Below are 20387 nucleotides of genomic sequence, written 5' to 3'. Positions count from 1 at the left end.
CACCCCTCTAGGTGGTCACAAAGCATCGAGCTGATCTCCCCCTGTGCTATGCGGCTGCTTCCCACTAGCTATCTATTTTACATTTGGTAGTGTATCTATGTCAATGCTACTCTCTCACTTCGTCCCAGCTTACCCTTCCTTCCCCCTCCCCGTGTCCTCAAGTCCACTCTCTACGTCTGCATCTTTATTCCTGTCCTGTCCCTTAGGTTCTTCAGAACCTTTTTTTTTTTTAGATTCCATATGTGTGTTAGCATACGGTATTTGTAGAATTTCTCTTTCTGACTTCACTCTGTATGACAGTCTCTAGGTCCATCCACCTCACTACAAATAACTCAATTTTGTTTCTTTTCATGGCTGAGTAATATTCCATTGTATATATGTGCCACATCTTCTTTACCCATTCATCTGTCAATGGACACTTAGGTTGCTTCCATGTCCTGGCTATTGTATATAGAGCTGCAGTGAACATTGTGGTACATGTCTCTTTTTGAATTATGGTTTTCTCAGGGTATATGCCCAGGAGTGGGATTGCTGGGTCATATGGTAGTTCTATTTTTAGTTTTTTAAGGAACCGCCATACTGTTCTCCATAGTGGCTGTATCAATTTACATTCCCACCAACAGTGCAAGAGGGTCCCCTTTTGTCCACACCCTCTCCAGCATTCACTGTTTGTAGATTTTTTGATGATGGCCATTCTGACCGGGAACACTTTTTTTTAATCCTCACATCTCTGCAAGGTAGGTACTATCATTCATCCCCATTTTGCAGATGGAAAAACCAAGGCACATAGAGACTAACTTGTCCAAAGTCACAAAGCTTGTGAGAGAGCCTGGATTCAAACCCAGGAAGTCTGACTCAAAGAGGGTGCTTCTTTAAACTTCTACATAATATGCTACTTGTCAGAAAACACAAAGAAAAAAAAAATCACACGTAATACCCAAAGAAAAATCTCATTTAAGAGATAAACACTATTTTATTGTATGGATAAAGCATCATTTATCTAAGCATCATCTCTCTAATTCCCACCCATTTGGGGGCATTTAAGTCGTGCCCAAATATTATTATAAGGATATTCTTAGGGTCAAAGGTCTAGCTTTTTTTTTTTTTTTTTTTTTAGGGCTCTGAAAGGACTACCAATTTACTCACCAATGTATGAAAAGGTCAGCACCTCAATGCTCCCTCATCATTGGTATCATATTAAAAATCTTTTATTTTATTGGTAAATAATGGGTATACCTCAATGTTATTTTAATTTATTTCTACTAGGGAATTCCCTGGTGGTCCAGTGGTTAGGACTCCACGCTTTCACTGCCGAGGGCGTGGGTTCAATCCCTGATCAGGGAACTAAAATCCCACAAGGCGGGTGGCAAGGCCAATAAATTAAAAAATAAATATTTATTTCTACTACAGAGGTTGAAACTTTCTTGTTAACCATTTGTATTTCTACTTTAGTCAGTTGTCATTTCTTTGCTTACTTTCCTATTAAGGGATTTAAAATGTAAATATTCTTCAGTCTTTATATAGCCAGGCTATTAATATTTGACATTAAGGAACAGATTTTTTTTCCCTCTTGTTTGCCTTTTAATTTTCTTTTTTTTTTTGATTGAAGTATAGCTAGTTTACACCTTTTAATTCTCTTGACTTACTTTCATTCAGCCACTTACTCTTTACATAGTGAAACCTAATGATCACTTCATTTATGAAAGTTTAAAAAGTTCTTCTCAGGACTCCCCTCGTGGTCCAGTGGTTAAGACTCCATGCTGCCACTGCAGGGAGCACAGGTTCGATCCCTGGTCGGGGAAGTAAGTTCCCGCAGCCGCGTGGCGCGGCCATAAAAATAAATAACAAGTTAAATTAAATTTAAAAATAAAATAATAAAAAGTCCTTCTCCCATCCAGAGAGCATACAACTAATTCATTTATTTTATATTACCCTTATTTTATGATTTCACTTCATAACACCTATATTCTCTCTAAATTTTTCTTGTTTCCTTCACCTCACCATATAATTTGTTCATGGAAAAGTTTACTTACTATTCTAGATCAGTTCCCAGTTTCACAGCTATGTCTTCATATTCTTGTCTATTTTTAGCAATAAGCTCAAGACAGCCTAAACAAGTGAGCTGGGAAGCTGCAACTCGGGAAGCAAGAGTCTCTCCTGCAATAAGAAAGATAACAACTGCACATCTGAGAATGCAAATAGCACACAGTTATTAATGTTGTTTATGTTAAATATCCACACAATGCAGATGAGGAGTGTCCAGACTTGAACAAGTCTCATTTTCAATCATCTTGCCCTAAATGTTGCTTCTAGTACATATGATTTCACCTGGAAGTGTCTCTCCCAAGGAGATTTTAAAAAGAACAAGGAAGCAACTCACCTGGCATAGTCACCATGGGTGTCCCTGCCCAAAGGACATCCATCCCTGTGGTGTGTCCATTACAGAGTGGAGTGTCCAAGCAGACATCAGCCAGCTGGCCTCTCCGAACATGTTCCTCTTTAGGAGCAACAGGTGAAAAAATGATACGGTTCTGGGGAAGGCCCATATTTTGTGCGTACTGTTGAATATTAGGTTCTCCTACTGCTGGAAAACGCAACAGCCACAGTACACTATTGGGAACGCGCTTCAGAATCTAAAATAGGGAAAACAAGAGCAAGTATTAAGAGCAGCTCTGCCCTTCTCAAGAAAGGCTCCCATAAATTTCTAGTAATTCTACCATACTCTATTCTTTTCACCCAGATAAGCAGCCTACCGTGAACTTAAGTCTTTCTTTCACATAGATGAATTAGATCAACTGAATTATAGGTTCCTGTTCTGCTTAGCTGTCCCCAAAGACAGTTCAAAGAAAGAGGAGATTAATGCAAGAAGACACAAAACAAGTTACTAATTGGCAAAATCTGAGGCAGCTATGTCCTGTGGGAATTGATACTAGGAGTGGTTTTTGTCCATGAGATAGGAATTTTCCATTTCAAATTTTAAATCCCCCACCATGGTACAACAAATAAAGTTAGTTCACACTTGCCAAACTTTATTTGCCTAATCTAGATCAGGGGTCGGCAGACATTTTCTGTAAAGGACCAGAGAGCAAATACTTTTGCCTTTGATGCCAACATGGACTGTGTCATAACTATTCAATTCTGCCCTTGTCACTGGAAAGTAGCCATAGACAATATGTAAGTAGGCATGGCTGTGTGTCAATAAAATTTTATTTACAAAAACAAGCAGCTGGGACTTCCCTGGTGGTCCAGTGGTTAGGACTCCGTGCTTCCACTGCAGGGGACTCAGGTTCGATCCCTGGTCAGGGAACTAAGATTCTGCATGCCACACTGCCAAAATAAAAAAACAAAACAAAAAAACAAGCCGTGGACTGGATTTGGCTCATCGGCCATAGTTTGCCAACCCGATTTAGACCTACATCTACTCAATGTATCATACAAGTTCACCATCCCGTCTCTGAAAGCCATGAGAACAGATGGATTTCAGAATTTAGAATATTTCAGATTTTTAAAAAGTAGTACAGTATATATAAATTACGTAACACTCTCAGCGGCAACTCCCTGCAAACCAACATATTAGTATCTCTGCATCAAGATGTAGGAATATTCATACTAAATGGAATAAAGAAAGAACCATAAATAGCCTAACGTCAGTTCAGGCAGTGTGGCTGCCAACCAAATAAATTTACCACAAACTTATGAAGATGCTTTTGGTTTTCAGGTTTTTTGAAATGGGGAAGTGAAGATTAAGGGATAGTAAACCTGTACTCATCTGTTTCCTCTTCTCCACCCTCCCTCCTCCTTTAAAAAAAGAAAACAGACCAAAAAACCCAGATATTAATCAGAAAAAAAGTCCACCAAGAATTATCTCCATTTTAGCTCTATGGAAAAAGAGGCAGATATGGATAGCAAAGTTTAGAACCTTCAGAGGTCCTGCTTATGCAAACTGGTATGATGAAATGACTGAGAAGTAATGGCATAAGCCAATTCCTTCCTGGTTCTAACTCTACAATATTGCAAGAATGATGTAAAATGTGGATGAGTATACGTAACAGCTTTGCTATCAGCTTAGACCATGGGTTGGCAAACTATAGCCTATGAGCCAAATCTGGCATATTGCCTGTTTTTGTAAATAAAAACTTATTGGAACATACCTATACTCATTCATTTATATAATGAGTATGATGTTTTCTTGCTACAATGGCAGAATTGAGTAGGTGTGACAGAGTATGGACTGCAAAACCAAAAATATTTACCACCTGGCCTTTTAAGAAAAAGTTTGCTGATCCCTGCATTTGAACACATAAATTTTAAAAGTTCATAATATGATATTTAGACACTTGAAGGACAAATCAAAAATTGCTGAAATCTACAGCTCTTTTGAAGATTATCACAATAATCTAGCACAATAGCTCCTGAATGGAAGGATTGGGGGGCAGCCTCAGCAAGACGACCTATATACAGAATCTTTACTAGAATCTCTAGACATTAATAATGAATCTACACACACTCACATTTGCCCACATCTGCAAAGTAGATGGGTCAATTTTATATAACTGATTAAAGTTACAGTACACAATGGCATCTTCTGGTAACCCGTACTGAGAACGTGTGGTTACAATAATGGTACGGGGAACCTCCTCTCCAGTGGCAGCCTTATTGTTGATCTAAAACAAGAAAAAATATACGATTATATTTAAAGTAAACATGGTCCGATATTTTCCTTTTCTTTTCAATATTTGTTTATTTATTTATTTGGCTGCTTCAGATCTTAGTTGCGGCACACAGGATCTTCGTTGCACCATTGCAGCATGCGGGGTCTTTAGTTGCGGCATGCGGGATCTAGTTCCCTGACCAGGGATCGAACTCAGGTCCCCTGCATTGGGAGCGTGGAGTCTTAACCAGTGGACCACCAGGGAAGTCCCCAATCTGATATTTTTCAATCAATAAACAATCCTTACGATGCAAAGTGGTATAACCATTAAAAGTCATGTCACTGAACTATAATGAGAATATATTCATGACACATTAAGTTAAAGGATAAAAGTTAGAGCATTATCTTAATTTGGGGGGGACTGCACTATGAAACATTTCACTCTAGCCAAAAAGTTCTCTTCAAAACCCTATTAGTCCAACAGCAAGCTTTTGCTCACTCTTTTCTCCATGTATGAAATATCCTTTTCTAAATCACACCCACCTTTCAAGACTAAACTTAAATTACTAAACAATCTCTACTAAGACTGCCTCTCCTCACATTGCTCAGCACTATTTCTGAGCATCTACATACACAATTACAGTCTTATCTTAAAATTCCCACACATCTGGGTACTGCCCTACCTTGTTATGCAACTATTCCAGGTGTGATAGACATCTCATACATTACGGGCATTGTGTTCTACACTCAAAATTCTTTGTACCTGTGCACTTCAAGAAGTATACTTTTTTTTCCTTAAGTCAAGCATGTCTGCCCTATTGTTTCAAAGGACAGTTCAGGCCCAATACACATTATGGGTGATTAATTCCTTTACCTGAATTCATTTCAAGCATTCTTTGTATAAACTGCTATACCACTAAAACTGTTAACTCCTAAAGAGGTCAGAGATCCTTGCCTTATGATCTCTTGACAGAGCTACATATTCACTTATTCAAGTATGCAATATATACTATTGGGTTGGCCAAAAAGTTCATTCGGATTTTTCATACGCGCTTACAAAAAAACCTGAAGGAACTTTTTGGCCAACCCAATATTTACTCAGCACGTTCTTCAATATTGTGGCTAAGACACGGACCCTAAAGTAATTCAATTCAGTGGAGAATACATACAAACCCAGGGAATTATAATGTGTTGTGCTGGACGTAAAGATATATCCCAAATACTAAAAGAACAGAGAATACAGGTACCAATGGAGCAGGGAAGGAGAGGTCAGGGATATGGACAGAAACAGATTCCTGGCGGAGTTGTCTGAACTGAAAGTCTTAAAGATGAGTAAGATTTAACTGGGGAAAGGATGAGTTACAGAAGCAAGACACTGTATGATGCCTACAGACAGTTCACCGTTGATAAGAGTAAAGCCACAGGCAGGGAATAACAAGGTATTAACACAGAAGACTCTCATTAAGTAGCCTGCTGGCTGAATCCAAGAGACTTTTAAAATCAAACAAACCTATATAAGATGCCAATTTCCACTGAATTCATTTCCTCATCTATAAAACAGGAGTAATGACGCTTACCACCTAGAGTTATGAGATGTAAAGAAGATAAATGTATACTTGGTGGTAGATAGTATGTTCTATTATTCTCTTCTCACCTGGGTAGTTGCCAGTCCATTGCTAATACTGAATCCATTAATTGTTATCTGAATTTGTCCTCTGTTAATCATTTCAATAACTGCTTCTGCAATCGTATTCATAGGAATGACAGGCATATTAAGAGCTATATTACTGCTGTCTGCGTTGTCTCCTCCATCAGGACATTTCATCTTAAAATAATCACACAAAATACATCATTAGGGAAAAGATCCCAAATGCAGATAACAATTTCAATGACAGTATTGACCAGGTTCTGACCTTGACAATTTTCACATCTGGTAGACTATCAAGAAATGCTTTGAGGTCGATGCCATTCAGCACAATCCGATTGTCATAAATGTGCCCATTAGACTTAAAATCGATGACTGCTTTTTTCTAATCGAAAAAAAAGTTTCAGACATATCTTTTAGGATGCACAGGGACAGCAGCAAGGAAATAAATGACTACAGTTCTTTGCAATTCCCCTATAGTACTGTTTTTCTACCTACCTTCAGGTGAGGGAACATATTAGCATGATCACCAATAAAGAAAGTATGGGGCATATAAGCCAGTTTCTCAGAATACTGCTCAGCAACTTCAGCAGGTGAAGTTTCCTGATCAGTGATGATATAATCCATGAAAAGCGCGCCACTAGTCCCAGGGTACCCCAGCCACATTGCCTAAAAGAAAAAGAAAAATCAGACCAAAAACTGACTAGGAACCTTCAGCAAAATGGTCTAAAATTAAATAAGTAAACAAACAACCAAGGAGGGTGGACTTCTTTAGCCAAGAGCAATCAAGTAATATTTTAGACTAACCTTCTAAGTGCTAAACTGTTTTTCCAATTTACAAGACAGAACAACTGTTTACATCCAACTTGCACGTCTCCATATACATGTACATGTACCTGTGGGCACTGTGTTCTCACTCAAAATTCTTTGTCCCTGTGCATTTTCAAGAACTACACTTTTTTTTCATTAAGTCAAGCATGTCTGTCCTATTGTTTCAAAGGACAGTTAACCAAAGAGGGAAAAAACCTATCACTGTCTTCTTAGCCCAATAAACACTGTGAATAATTATCATTATTTCCTTTACCTGAATAGGAGCTGGCCTGAGAGCAAAGAGTTCATTTCGAGCACCCTTGGTATAACCATTCATATTTACAAGGATGTGTATACCATCTTGATGGATGCGATCAGCTGCTTTTCCATTGCATGGAATCTATGGAATAAAAAAATAAGAACTCATACTATGTATAATCTACGACTGATTCAACTAGTCTTAATGGCATTGAACAGAATTCAAATTCCCAGATGCAAAAGTGGTAACAACACAAATTACATTAACGCAGGGTAAAAATATGGTTAAGTACCATTAAAATGGGCCCACAGCATTACACAAACAGGATACAGAGGAAGGAGAGTTTACCTCTAGACTGAATGTATGAACAGCTAGGCTTGGGACTTCCCTGGTGGCTCAGTGGTTAAGAAACCGCCTGCCAATGCAGCGGACACAGGTTCGAGCCCTGGTCCGGGAAGATCCCACACACTGCGGGGCAACTAAGCCCATGTGCCACAACTACTGAAGCCTACATGCCTACAGCCCGTGCTTTGCAACAAGAGAAGCCACCGCAATAAGAAGCCCATGCACCGCAACGAAGAGTAGCCCCCGCTCGCCACAACTAGAGAAAGCCCGCGCGCACCAACAAAGACCCAACGCAACCAAAAAAAAAAAAAACAAAACTAGGCTTCATAGGGGAGTTGATATTTGAAATGGGCTTCAAAGGTGGATAGGAGGACTTCCCTGGTGGCGCAGTCATTAAGAATCCACCTGCCAATGCAAGGGACACGGGTTCGAGCCCTGGTCCGGGCAGATCCCACACACTGCGGGGCAACTAAGCCCATGTGCCACAACTACTGAAGCCCGCGTGCCTACAGCCCATGCTCCACAACAAGAGAAGCCACCGCAATGAGAAGCCCACGCACCCCAACAAAGAGTAGCCCCCGCTCGCCACAACTAGAGAAAGCCCGCACACAGCAACAAAGACCCAATGCAGCCATAAATTAATTAATTAATTAATTAATTTTTTAAAAAGATGGATAGGAGTTTGAGGGAGTTGGAAAGAATAAAATCTCGACAGAGAACTGTATGAATAAAGAACCAGAGTAAAGTGCATGGTAGGTTTAAAAAATGGGTAGATCACTTCTACTTGGTATAGGGTATAACTGAGGGCTAATGATGGGTGAAAAGCACTGGCAAACAAGGTTGTTTGTTTAGAAAGGTTGTGAAGGCCACACTGAAGAGCTTGGACTTCATATAGGCACACCAATGTTCACTGCAGCACTATTTACAATTGCCAAGATATGGAAGTAACCTAAGTGTTCATCGATGGATGAATGGATAAAGAAGATGTGGTATATATACACAATGGAATATTCCTTAGCCATTTAAAAGTTGCCAGAGGGAAGGGAGGGAGTGGGGCAAAATAGGTGAACAGGATTAAGTAGTACAAACCTCCAGATATAAAATAAGCAAGCCACAGGGATATAACATACAACATGAGGAATATGGTCAATAATACTGTAATAACTTTGTATGGGGACAGATAGTTACTAGACTTATCATGGTGATTTCGTAATGTATGCAAATGTCAATTAACTATGTAGTACACCTGAAACCAACATAACCTTGTACGTCAACTACATTTCAATTATATATATATATATATATATATATATATATATATATATATATATATATATATATATAATTAATAAATATATATTTTTAAAGAGTTTAGTCTTCAGTCAATAAGCAGTGAATCCTAAAAGGTCTCAGAGGTGGAGGGCCATATTCTTCTTGGTCACAGAGAGTCCAACCCTACATCAAAAATGGTCAGGTATATTTCCAAAGCAACAGCTATAACGCAAAAGACGTTGGTAGAAATTATTTATGAAATGACAAGAGTCTCACAATCCTTCTGCTAGGACTTCAATGATTCATATATATGAATTACTGGATATACCATATGTACCTCTGTTAGTGACCAAAGTGGCCAACAGCGTCTATAAAAAAAACTCTAGTCCATACCTTCAGCAAATTCACTCCCTCACAGGTTTCAATCTTAATTTATCATAAAACTTTTGCTCCTAGAGGAAACAGCAATGCAGCAAGTATAGAAATAAAGAAAACCAAAGGCAAAGGCCCTTTCAATGACCTATTTGTTCTTCTTCCAAGCCACCATTTTGTTCAATTTATTCAGGTAATTAGTATCTACTGTCACAAGTGCTAGCTCAATCCCCAGAGAAGTTCTACGTCCAAGCACAAATACACCATATTTCTATTTCATTTGCAAACTCAGCAAAAATCCATGCTGATTATAAATGCAATGTAATAAATATAAACAATCAAGGAAATAAGGTCAAAGCAATTGACCACAGGTATGTAGTAGCTGATGTTAAATATCTGTCATGAAAAATATTGAGGATATGGGCTTCCCTGGTGGCGCAGTGGTTAAGAATCCGCCTGTCAATGCAGGGAACACAGGTTTGAGCCCTGGTCCGGAAAGATCCCATATGCCACAGAGCAACTAAGCCCGTGTGCCACAACTACTGAGCCTGCGCTCTAGAGCTCGTGAGCCACAACTACTGAAGCCCACACACCTAGAGTCCATGCTCCGCAACAAGAGAAGCCACCGCAATGAGAAGCACGCGCACTGCAACGAAGAGCAGCCCCCACTCGCCGCAACTAGAGAAAGCCCATGGGCAGCAATGAAGACGCAAAGCGGCCAAAAATAAATAAGTTAATTAAATTAAAAAAAGAAAATTGAGGATACAAGCTACACACCAACAGTTTTATTCACTATTTGCTCAAAATAAAAAGTTGGCAGTACAAGCCTCTTAGATAGACTCATCCACCAGAGGGCAGACAGCAGAAGCAAGAATCCTGCAGCGTGTGGAACAAAAACCACATTCACAGAAAGATAGACAAGATGAAAAGGCAGAGGGCTATGTACCAGATGAAGGAACAAGATAAAACCCCAGAAAAACAACTAAATGAAGTGGAAATAGGCAACCTTCCAGAAAAAGAATTCAGAATAATGATAGTGAAGATGATCCAGGACCTCGGAAAAAGAATGGAGGCAAAGACCCAGAAGATGCAAGAAATGTTTAACAAAGACCTAGAAGAATTAAAGAACAAACAAACAGAGATGACCAATACAATAACTGAAATGAAAACTACACTAGAAGGAATCAATAGCAGAATAACTGAGGCAGAAGAACAGATAAGTGACCTGGAAGACAGAATGGTGGAATTCACTGCTGCAGAACAGAATAAAGAAAAAAGAATGAAAACAAATGACAGCCTAAGAGACGTCTGGGACAACATTAAACGCAACAACATTCGCATTATAGGGGTCCCAGAAGGAGAAGAGAGAGAGAAAGGACCTGAGAAAATATTTGAAGAGATTATAGTCGAAAACTTCCCTAACATGGGAAAGGAAATAACCACCCAAGTCCATGAAGCGCAGAGAGTCCCATACAGGATAAACCCAAGGAGAAACATGCCGAGACACATAGTAATCAAATTGGCAAAAATTAAAGACAAAGAAAAATTATTGAAAGCAGCAAGGGAAAGATGACAAATAACATACAAGGGAACTCCCATAAGGTTAACAGCTGCTTTCTCAGCAGAAACTCTGCAAGCCAGAAGGGAGTGGCATGACATATTTAAAGCGATGAAAGGGAAGAACCCACAACCACGATTACTCTACCTGGCAAGAATCTCATTCAGATTCGATGGAGAAATCAAAAGCTTTAGAGACAAACAAAAGCTAAGAGAATTCAGCACCACCAAACCAGCTCTACAACAAATACTAAAGGAACTTCTCTAAGTGGGAAATACAAGAGAAGAAAAGGACCTACAAAAACAAACCCAAAATAATTAAGAAAATGGTCACAGGAACATACATATCGATAATTACCTTAAACGTGAATGGATTAAATGCTCCAACCAAAAGACACAGGCTCGCTGAGTGGATACAAAAACAAGACCCATATATATGCTGTCTAGAAGAGACCCACTTCAGACCTAGGGACACATACAGACTGAAAGTGAGGGGATGGAAAAAGATATTCCATGCAAATGGAAATCAAAAGAAAGCTGGAGTAGCAATACTCATATCAGATAAAATAGACTTTAAAATGAATAATGTTATAAGAGACAAGGAAGGACACTACAAAATGATCAAGGGACCAATCCAAAAAGAATATATAACAATTATAAATATATATGCACCCAACATAGGAGCACCTCAGTACATAAGGCAACTGCTAACAGCTATAAAAGAGAAAATCGACAGCAACACAATAATAGCGGGGGACTTTAACACCTCACTTACACCAATGGACAGATCATCCAAAATGAAAATTAATAAGGAAACACAAGCTTTAAATGACACAACAGACCAGATAGATTTAAATGATATTTATAGGACATTCCATCCAAAAACAGCAGATAACACTTTCTTCTCAAGTGCGCACAGAACATTCTCCAGGATAGATCACATCTTGGGTCACAAATCAAGCCTCAGTAAATTTAAGAAAATTGAAATCATATCAAGCAACTTTTCTGACCGCAACACTATGAGATTAGAAATCAATTACAGGGAAAAAAATGTAAAAAACACAAACACATGGAGGCTAAACAATACGTTACTAAATAACCAAGAGATCACTGAAGAAATCAAAGAGGAAATCGAAAAATACCTAGAGATAAATGATAATGAAAACACGATGATCCAAAACCTATGGGATGCAGCAAAAGCAGTTCTAAGAGAGAAGTTTATAGCTACAATCCTACCTCAAGAAACAAGAAAAACCTCAAATAAATAATCTAATCTTACACCTAAAGGAAATAGAGAAAGAAGAAGAAACAAAATCCGAAGTTAGTAGAAGGAAAGAAATCATAAAGATCAGAGCAGAAAAAAATGAAATAGAAACAAAGAAAACAATAGCAAAGAACAATAAAACTAAAAGCTGGTTCTTGGAAAAGATAAACAAAATTGATAAACCATTAGCCAGACTCATCAAGAAAAAGAGGGAGAGGACTCAAAAAAATAAAAAAGTTGGAAGTATAAGAGTTTCACCTACCTGAGAAAGATCAATGAAATGATTGGCTTCTGCCATCACCTTCACTCGGAAGTTTGTGCCATCATCTGGGCTCAGGGCATAACAGAATACCTGAAAGGCAGCACATAGTATATTTAATAACCTTGGCTCAAATCTTTCCAAAAGACACTGGGCTTAACACCTAAAGGTGACTATAAAGCTACCACTGTGGGTTTGTTTGGTTTTATAAATAGTGACTCTAGTGCAACACTAGTCTTACCTCAAATTTATCAGGATTGTGCATGCCTGGAATAGACTGCATAAGATGAGAAGTAGGATGATTCCCAAAGTCAGAACTCACGTATCCTACACGCAGCCGACCATCACTGAGCTTCAAGTCTTTTGGATGTTCATACGGTGGTTTATGAAGGACATTTATCTACCAATGGAATTCAGTGCTTGTTAGTAAAGTTGAGTCTATATGTAAATTTTCATCTAGGAAAACTGACTAGAAGCATACCTGTTAGGAATGGTATGCCCAGAATACTTCTTTAATTCATATAACCAGTCTAATACAACCTTAGCAATTTGTATAATATGCTTCATACTTTGACCTGTTCCTGAGGCCTATGAAGTAGCCCAAGCAAGTTAAAGTTGTAGGAAGGAAGCAGAGTGGAAAAGAGCATGACAAACCCTGCATTTTAGAAAATTCTGTAGGGAAGCATTTTTTAAAAACAGAATTACACCTAGCACTCTGCTCTATTCTGCTGAGAAAATTCCCACCTTTGATCAAGTACTGCTCTAGTTCTCAAAGGTGAGTAGAAAATACCAAACACTTTATTAAAAACTATGGTTTCAAAATTAAAGGAAAACACCATCAGCCTACTGTTAAGTATTTCAGTTAAGGATTCCACCTTATAGAATGGAAGGGGTTATGATCAAGACAGGACACAATGGGAGGGGGGCTTCTGGGCTGGCTCACGAAGCTTCATTTCTCAACTTGGGTGGTAAACACCGTATGATAACTCATTAAGCCATAAATTTGATTCATGTAGTTTTCTGTATCTGTGTTTTACTTTACAACGAAAAGATTAAAACGAAAGACTCGCACCTTATCCAGGCAGAGGTTCCCATGCCTCTCAGCAATAGCCTTCCTGAAGCCATGAGAAAGAGGATATAGCATACTATGATGAGGATGCACAGAAGGCAACCTATTCTTCTCTAACTGGTCAGCCACAATGCTGACCAACTTCTTCATTCGTTCATCATAGTCTGTCCAATCACAGACAATCTAGAGGAGGCAAAAAGAAGTTATTATCCAGAAAACCTTACTCCAAGACTTAACATCTTATGTGTCTTTGGCCTAAAGTAATGTCAGATAACCCAATAAAAAACACTGTCTCCAGCCAAGCTTGGATTAATATGGCACATAACAACTAAAAAGTGATTACAACCCTGAAAGCCAATTACTGGCCCGTTATTCTTTACCTGCAGGCAATGAGCCAGATTACAATAAGCGTCAGGAAAATCAGGTTTAAGCTTCAGAGCAGTGCGATAAGAAGCAATTGCTTCTGGAATATTCCCTGAATCCTGGAAATAAATAAAGTGGGATGGTTAAAATTTTTCCTAAAATTAAAAACATTAGGTGCTAAGATGCATATATTGTAATAAAATATATATAAAAAATAGTACCTTGTGAATGGAAGCCAGATTGCTGTGGGCATCCGCAAATGCAGGGTTAATCTGAATGGCACGAGTATAACACTGCAAGGCTCCCTGAACATCCTGCATCTCCTTTAGAGTGTTTCCCATATTAGAGTAGGCATCAGCAAAGGTAGGACTGATTCTAAAGGAGAGGACAAAGATTTTATTTCTCTAGTACAAAAACCTTTAACCCCCTGTAATATTAATTTAGTCTGCTATTATTAAAAGTCCCACATACCAAATGTGCCAAATGCCAAACCTTTAAAAACTTAGAAGAAAAAAATAAGGCTGTGAGTCTCTTACCGAATAGCCTCCTTATAATGCATCAGAGCTTCCTGCAGTTTTCCCTGCTGCTGCAATACACTTGCTAAATTTGAATGGGCAGCAGCAAACTCTGGGAAGACCTATAAAGATTCAAGATGATAACCGAGGTTTAAAAAAGAAATAACTGCTAAAACAGCAGTAATAACTTACCACAACAAGAACTTTGCTCAAGCACCTTTATATCCCTACACTTCTCTCCACCTTCTCCAAGTCTACTCATTCTTCAAAGCCAAGTAGTTCAAATTCTACCTCTTCCTTTATTTTATACCTCTCCGTGTTTCAAAACATGAGGTAGACCTCTCCTCATCTTAGTTTATGCTGGTAACTCTAGCATCTCTCTCTTTAAAACTCCTACCACACCTACCAACCAACATTACAGCCGCCAGGTACTGAAATTATATATTTACTGGTAACTCTTCTTGAACTCTAGCTTACTGTTTAAATTTTTTGTGCCGATCTTATCTACCCATAAAATAACAAACTCAATGTTAAGGATTTTCTTGAATGTCACACAGGACCTCACTCATACCTTAGGTACTCAATTACTGGTTCAACGAATGATTCACCCACTATCTATTTTTTAAAAAAGAGGTGGATGACATGGCAAACTTAATTGCCTTCCCTCTACTATCACACAGACAAAATACCCAGCCACACCACCCTCAACATACTTCTAATGCTTTACGATACAAGCGAACTGCCTCTTCAATGTTTCCCTGTTCTCTTTTGATATTGGCTAGGTTATTCAGAGAGTCTGCATGGGTGGGACACAGCCGGAGAGCTGTATTATAACAATCTTCTGCTTCGGCAACCTAAAAAACAAAACAAACTATTCAAAAACCTATATAGAGGAATCACAGAGCCACCACTGATATTATTCTAACAATTGCTTAGTTAAGCCTAATGGCTGGTAATATTCCAGAAAACAGGTATTTTTGCTATTCTTCCTCTCATCTACAACTCCGAAATTAAACAATTTACCACCTCAATATTTAATGACAATATGTACAAAAATTACTTTTTTTTAATCCCATCAGGTAACAAAGAAAGAGACTGAATAAAAATCCTTACACTGCCCTTCTCTTTGAGAGCGTTGGCTAGGTTGCAGTAAGCATCAGGGAAATGTGGTTGCAATTCAATAGCTCGCCTGTAGGTGTCTATTGCCAGATCTATCAGGCCTTGCTCATAGTATACACAAGCCAGGTTGCCATGTACCACTGCATGATTTGGACTCAAGCTTAGGGCACGAAGGTAAGCTGCCACAGCTCTATAAACAGAAACACACACACACACAACGCAACTAACTTTTAATGGATGCTTTGTTACAATTATTTCATTCTATACTATATCAAAGTATATCAATTATAACTAGTTACAATTAATTCATGCCATACTACACTTAACCTCAAAAATCAAAATTGCACCTTTATAAAATGTATTTTTACACTGAAAAATTTTCTATACCCCCATAAGAAACAGACTTTCCTTTGACAACAGCAACAAAAAGTTAAAAGTCAGGATTTACTTAGCTTTCTGAATCAGATAGAAGGAATAATTTAGTCTAAAAGATAACCATTTCAATAGTTTTACAATAAAGGAAATTTCAACTAAACTCCTAGCAAAAGGATAATGGCTTTGTGAAAAGCCAACAATGAAGTCAGGCAACAATAAACCTATAATAAAAGGTAATACAGCAGACCTGAGCAGGGGAAAGCAACATAGTAGAAAAGGAAAGTGTATTTCAATGACCCACTGTGATAATTTCAGTCTAAACTCTCAAGTGTTGATACAACAAAAACTCCAAACAGAACATTCCCTCACCTGTCAAAAATCCGTGCCTCTTTCAAGACATTTCCTAAATTGATATAAGCATCCAGAAAATTGGGGTCAAGGGTGACAGCCTAAAAATTGCAAGACAGTTACTTAGAGCAAGTTAGAATTTCAGATTAACTTCCCAATTACAATTTTTTAGTCTGAGGTAATTTTAGACCTCCAATTACATTTTCTAGTATAATTAAATCTTATTTCTTTCATTTTTAAAACCCAATTATTTTAGTACCCACTCATTATTCACAAATCTCAATGTTATCAAAATAACTTCCCATGTAATATAAGAGCAAAATGTGTCCTGAAGGGAAAAATTTTAAATTGGGTCTGCTCCAATTTTATTGAGCTGAACACTTCTCATGGTTGGCCCCATTTTATTCTCAATTAATCAGCCTAGCTCTTCTAGAAAATAATGGCAGGAAGAAGCAGCAAGCTCTAACTGAAAAAGGAAATACATACCTCAGTAACTACAACTGTATACTCAGACCTTAGTAAGATATGTAATTAGAGCTGTATACTCAGTAAGATACATTACTTCAAGGGGATACTAACCATTAAATGGTTCATTCAAATAGTTCTGAAGCTGTCTTAAAATATGACCAGATATATCTACAGCAGTAATTCTCAACCCTGGCAGTATATTAGAATTCACCTCCTAAATGGAGCCTGGGTTCCATCACAGGCCAGTTAAATCAGACCCTCTGAAAACAGGGCCAGGATATCCATATCTTTTACAAGCTCCTCATGTGCAACCAAGGAGAACCACAGAGCAAGAGAGTAGGTACTACTATAGTGTAATGAATGGAAACCTGAACTGAAATACTGAAAAGGTAAAGGTAATGAGTAACTGTGAATGTATTTAAGATTCATTAAGAACATTCCTCTTCACTTAGATGGCAACTCTGCTGCACTTAACTTACTTAGATTGTCTATAGTAATAGATGTCCACCCCCAAAATTTAACTTTTTATTATGGAAAATTTTGAATATATACAAAAGCAGAGGAATATAACAAACCCTCAAGTCTCCATTACCCAGCTTCAACAATTAAAAAATCATATTCAATTTTATTTAATCTATATTCCAACCTAACTCATCCTCTTCCCAGATCATTCTGAAGCTAATCCCAGACATATCAGTTCATTCGAAAATATTTCAAAATATATTTTAGGGACAATACAGGAATACTTTTTCCTTCTAACATAACCACAATACCAATATCACACCTAAAAAAGTGACAGCAATTCCTTAATATCAAATATCCATTCAGTGGTCCAATTTCTGGTTAACTTTGATTGAGGATCCAAATAAGACCCATACAATTAACGTGTCTTTGTGAGTTTCTTTAAATCTTTTAAATTAAAAGTTTAATTTAAATCTCCATTTTTATTCCTGTAATTTGTTGAAGAAATCAGATCACTGTCCTATACAGCTTCCCATAGTTTGAATTTGCTGACTGCACCCCTATGGTGTCCTTTAACATGCTCATTATATTTCCCTGTCCCATGTATTTCCTGTAAATTGGTAGAACTACAAGCGTAATCAGATTTGGGTTCTTTTCTCTTTTTGCAAGGCTACTTCACTGGTGGAAGTATTTACTTCTGTCACAAGGTACAAAATGTGGTTTTGTCTCTTTTTTTTGCCACTGATAAATGCCTAAATTTATTATTGGTGATACTCTGATTCTATCATTCCTACTTCATTTATTAGCTGGAACACTTGTATAAAGAGAAACTTCCCCCATCAACTACTGGGTTACCCTGATGTCCAGTTCATACAGGAGAGAGAGGACAATTGTTTAACCAGTTCTCAAAATGAGTTGCTCCTTATCTTCCAAAGATGACCCATGAATTTCTTCTTAGTATAATTATACTCATGAACTTAAATGTATTTGATAAGTTTCAATATATTTCAGTTATTATTCCCATTGATGCTCAACTCCCATCTTTAGCCAGTAGGAGCCTCTTCCAGTTGCCTCCTGAGTCCTTTTGACATAAATATATCAAAACTTCCTTGCTTTCTGGCACAACAAGGCACTCCAGATTATTTTTGTACGTTTCCTGCCCCAGATCTGGAATCAGTCTTTTCACCAAGAAACACTGCTTCTTTACAGTAAAGCTGCCCGTTTAAAAAAAGAATTTTTAATTACTAAAGTACATTTTCAATGCTAAACTGGAAACTGCCATGTACCATCCAGCAAATGCTGCAATACTGTCAGAGAAACAAAGATATTATATGACTAATTAAGTAAAGGCCTATTATTTAGTTCTAGTAGAAACACCCTGCATACATAAGCACTTCAAAAATACCAATTATTAATTTAACGACTAACCTTTTCAAAGTGATGAATTGCAAGCCAAATCTCCCCTTGTGCATTGAAAACACAGCCAAGATTACTCCAAGCTACTGCAAAGTTCGGTTGCGTCTCAATTGCTTTCAAATAACATGCCTTAGGAGGGGTTAATGAAAGAAGATGGGAGGGGAAGGAGGTAAAGGGAAGGGGGAAAATTTATAAAGGGGAAAAAAAAAGATTGGGGGAGGGGGGAAGAAGGTGATATCATTATTCCTTCTCTGACCAGCCAAAAGTGACCCTGCAGCATAGGCTCGCTTGCGCCAAAACTAATGCGCTGCCACAGCTGGCTGCTCCTGCGCCTGCGCCACCAGAACCCAGGTGCAAACCACCATGTTCAGTTCTGCCAACCAATGACCAACCCTTACACTGGAACTTAACCGGAAAGTCAGTTGCCTTAAGACTCTATGCTGGACTTCTCTTATCTGAACACCTAAGGGCTCTTGCTACGTTTTCAAGTGGTATCTGGAAGGCGCCACTTAAGGCTAAGTTCCTCCCCCCCTCCCCCACCCAAGTTTCCCAAAGTCTGTTCTACGATGTGTTAATAGTTATCACTGGAAAAAAGGATTTCACGATCAAATAAATTAGGAAAACAGAAAACAGGTTTCTTGACTACAGGACTTCCCTAAGCCTTTAATAGTATATACACGGTTCCCTGAACTTAGTTGACCATGGAACTCTTCTTTCATTGGACATTTTATGAGAATACCTATAAAACACATTTTGGGAAATGCTGCTCTAAATAAACAATAATGTTCCTCACTAACATCAAAACTATGCTACTGAGGAGGAAAACGCTTTTCTGACAAGCCAGATATCATAAGGCCAGGCTATAAGTCACATCCTCACAATGCCCATCTCCCAAGGGGGACTGAAGCTGAAACCTCATATGACAGGATTGCACCTAGGTTGAGGTCCCTGTAATGCGAGCGCAAACATCGCTTGCGCAACCTAACAGCATCGCACTGCGCAATCGCTGCGAACTGCTGCGCTACATAGAACACCCCTAGACGCAGCAAACGGCCAACCAGATCCATTAATCTACTAGACAGGCCCATAGAGAATATTTGTTTAATGAGATTAGTTGGACTCGAGGTATGTTAAAACCCAATTTTATCCAAAAAGGCTACAAAATAGGACTGAGGGAGCCAGTCAATCAGATTACTCATCTAGTCAACCGTTCACAGGGGCTCATTCGCACGCATTGCGCATTAACGCTGCGCAGCCTTTGCGCTACTGCAGGGTCACAGCGCATCATCAGAAGAGCAGAATGCTGCAATCCAAACAAAGAAGAAAAAAGGAAAAAATGAACAACAAGAAGAGTTAGAAGCTTTTACTAGTAAATTATCTCTAATAATTTTTAATATCAATTAACTTTTACTTATCTTTGACAGAATTGTGGCTATAGTATAAAACATTCTCTTACATAACTTGCTTGTAAATAAAATTATTTTAAGCTGTTTCTGAAGCCACAAGACAGAAGATTCAGGCATGGAGGCAAATTGTTTTGCTGTGGCAGTTACAAACCCGTTACCATATTTCTCATCATGTGACTTTTCGGTGCGTTCCTTGCTGGAAGAGGAGGAGGTGTGTGTCTGCCCTAGATCCAGGCCTCGAGCTCCCTTCAGCGAGGCACCTTACGCATGGAATAGGAGGTTTCACCCACCTGAAACCTTCTAAATACAATATCAATGGTGAAAAACCAAAAACAAGAGAGAAAATAAAAACAAGATCATTAGTAAAAGTTCAACAAAGCAATTGAAATTCTTTGGATGTCTATTACATATG

The 20387-nt window shown here is 38.3% G+C and overlaps 1 protein-coding gene and 1 long non-coding RNA gene across 5 annotated transcripts in view; one reads left to right on the top strand and one right to left on the bottom strand.

Annotated features, from left to right (window-relative positions):
- Positions 1–20387, top strand: part of LOC309620813 — a 498839-nt gene that overhangs the window by 419119 nt on the left and 59333 nt on the right. The gene's annotated exons all lie outside the window — the stretch shown is intronic.
- Positions 1–20387, bottom strand: part of OGT (O-linked N-acetylglucosamine (GlcNAc) transferase) — a 37176-nt gene that overhangs the window by 4949 nt on the left and 11840 nt on the right. For 2 of the 4 annotated variants that reach the window (XM_082377088.1, XM_082377087.1), the window contains exons 5-21: positions 18582–18698; positions 16245–16324; positions 15495–15690; positions 15095–15235; positions 14403–14503; positions 14088–14241; positions 13884–13985; positions 13507–13686; positions 12676–12834; positions 12438–12527; positions 7381–7506; positions 6795–6965; positions 6565–6681; positions 6306–6476; positions 4512–4664; positions 2381–2633; positions 2034–2157 (exon numbers count right to left, since the gene is read on the bottom strand). In XM_082377088.1, the coding sequence (XP_082233214.1) occupies positions 2034–2157; positions 2381–2633; positions 4512–4664; positions 6306–6476; positions 6565–6681; positions 6795–6965; positions 7381–7506; positions 12438–12527; positions 12676–12834; positions 13507–13686; positions 13884–13985; positions 14088–14241; positions 14403–14503; positions 15095–15235; positions 15495–15690; positions 16245–16324; positions 18582–18698 (2435 nt within the window). Of the gene's footprint in view, positions 1–2033; positions 2158–2380; positions 2634–3214; positions 3328–4511; positions 4665–6305; positions 6477–6564; positions 6682–6794; positions 6966–7380; positions 7507–12437; positions 12528–12675; positions 12835–13506; positions 13687–13883; positions 13986–14087; positions 14242–14402; positions 14504–15094; positions 15236–15494; positions 15691–16244; positions 16325–18581; positions 18699–20387 lie in introns of those variants that run through there. The other 2 variants (XR_014239568.1, XM_082377089.1) reach the window with 2 other exon arrangements.

Source organism: Balaenoptera borealis (assembly GCF_965194805.1).
Source record: "Balaenoptera borealis genome assembly, chromosome: X".
NCBI lineage: Eukaryota > Metazoa > Chordata > Mammalia > Artiodactyla > Balaenopteridae > Balaenoptera > Balaenoptera borealis.
This window is presented reverse-complemented; position numbering and strand designations above follow the sequence as displayed.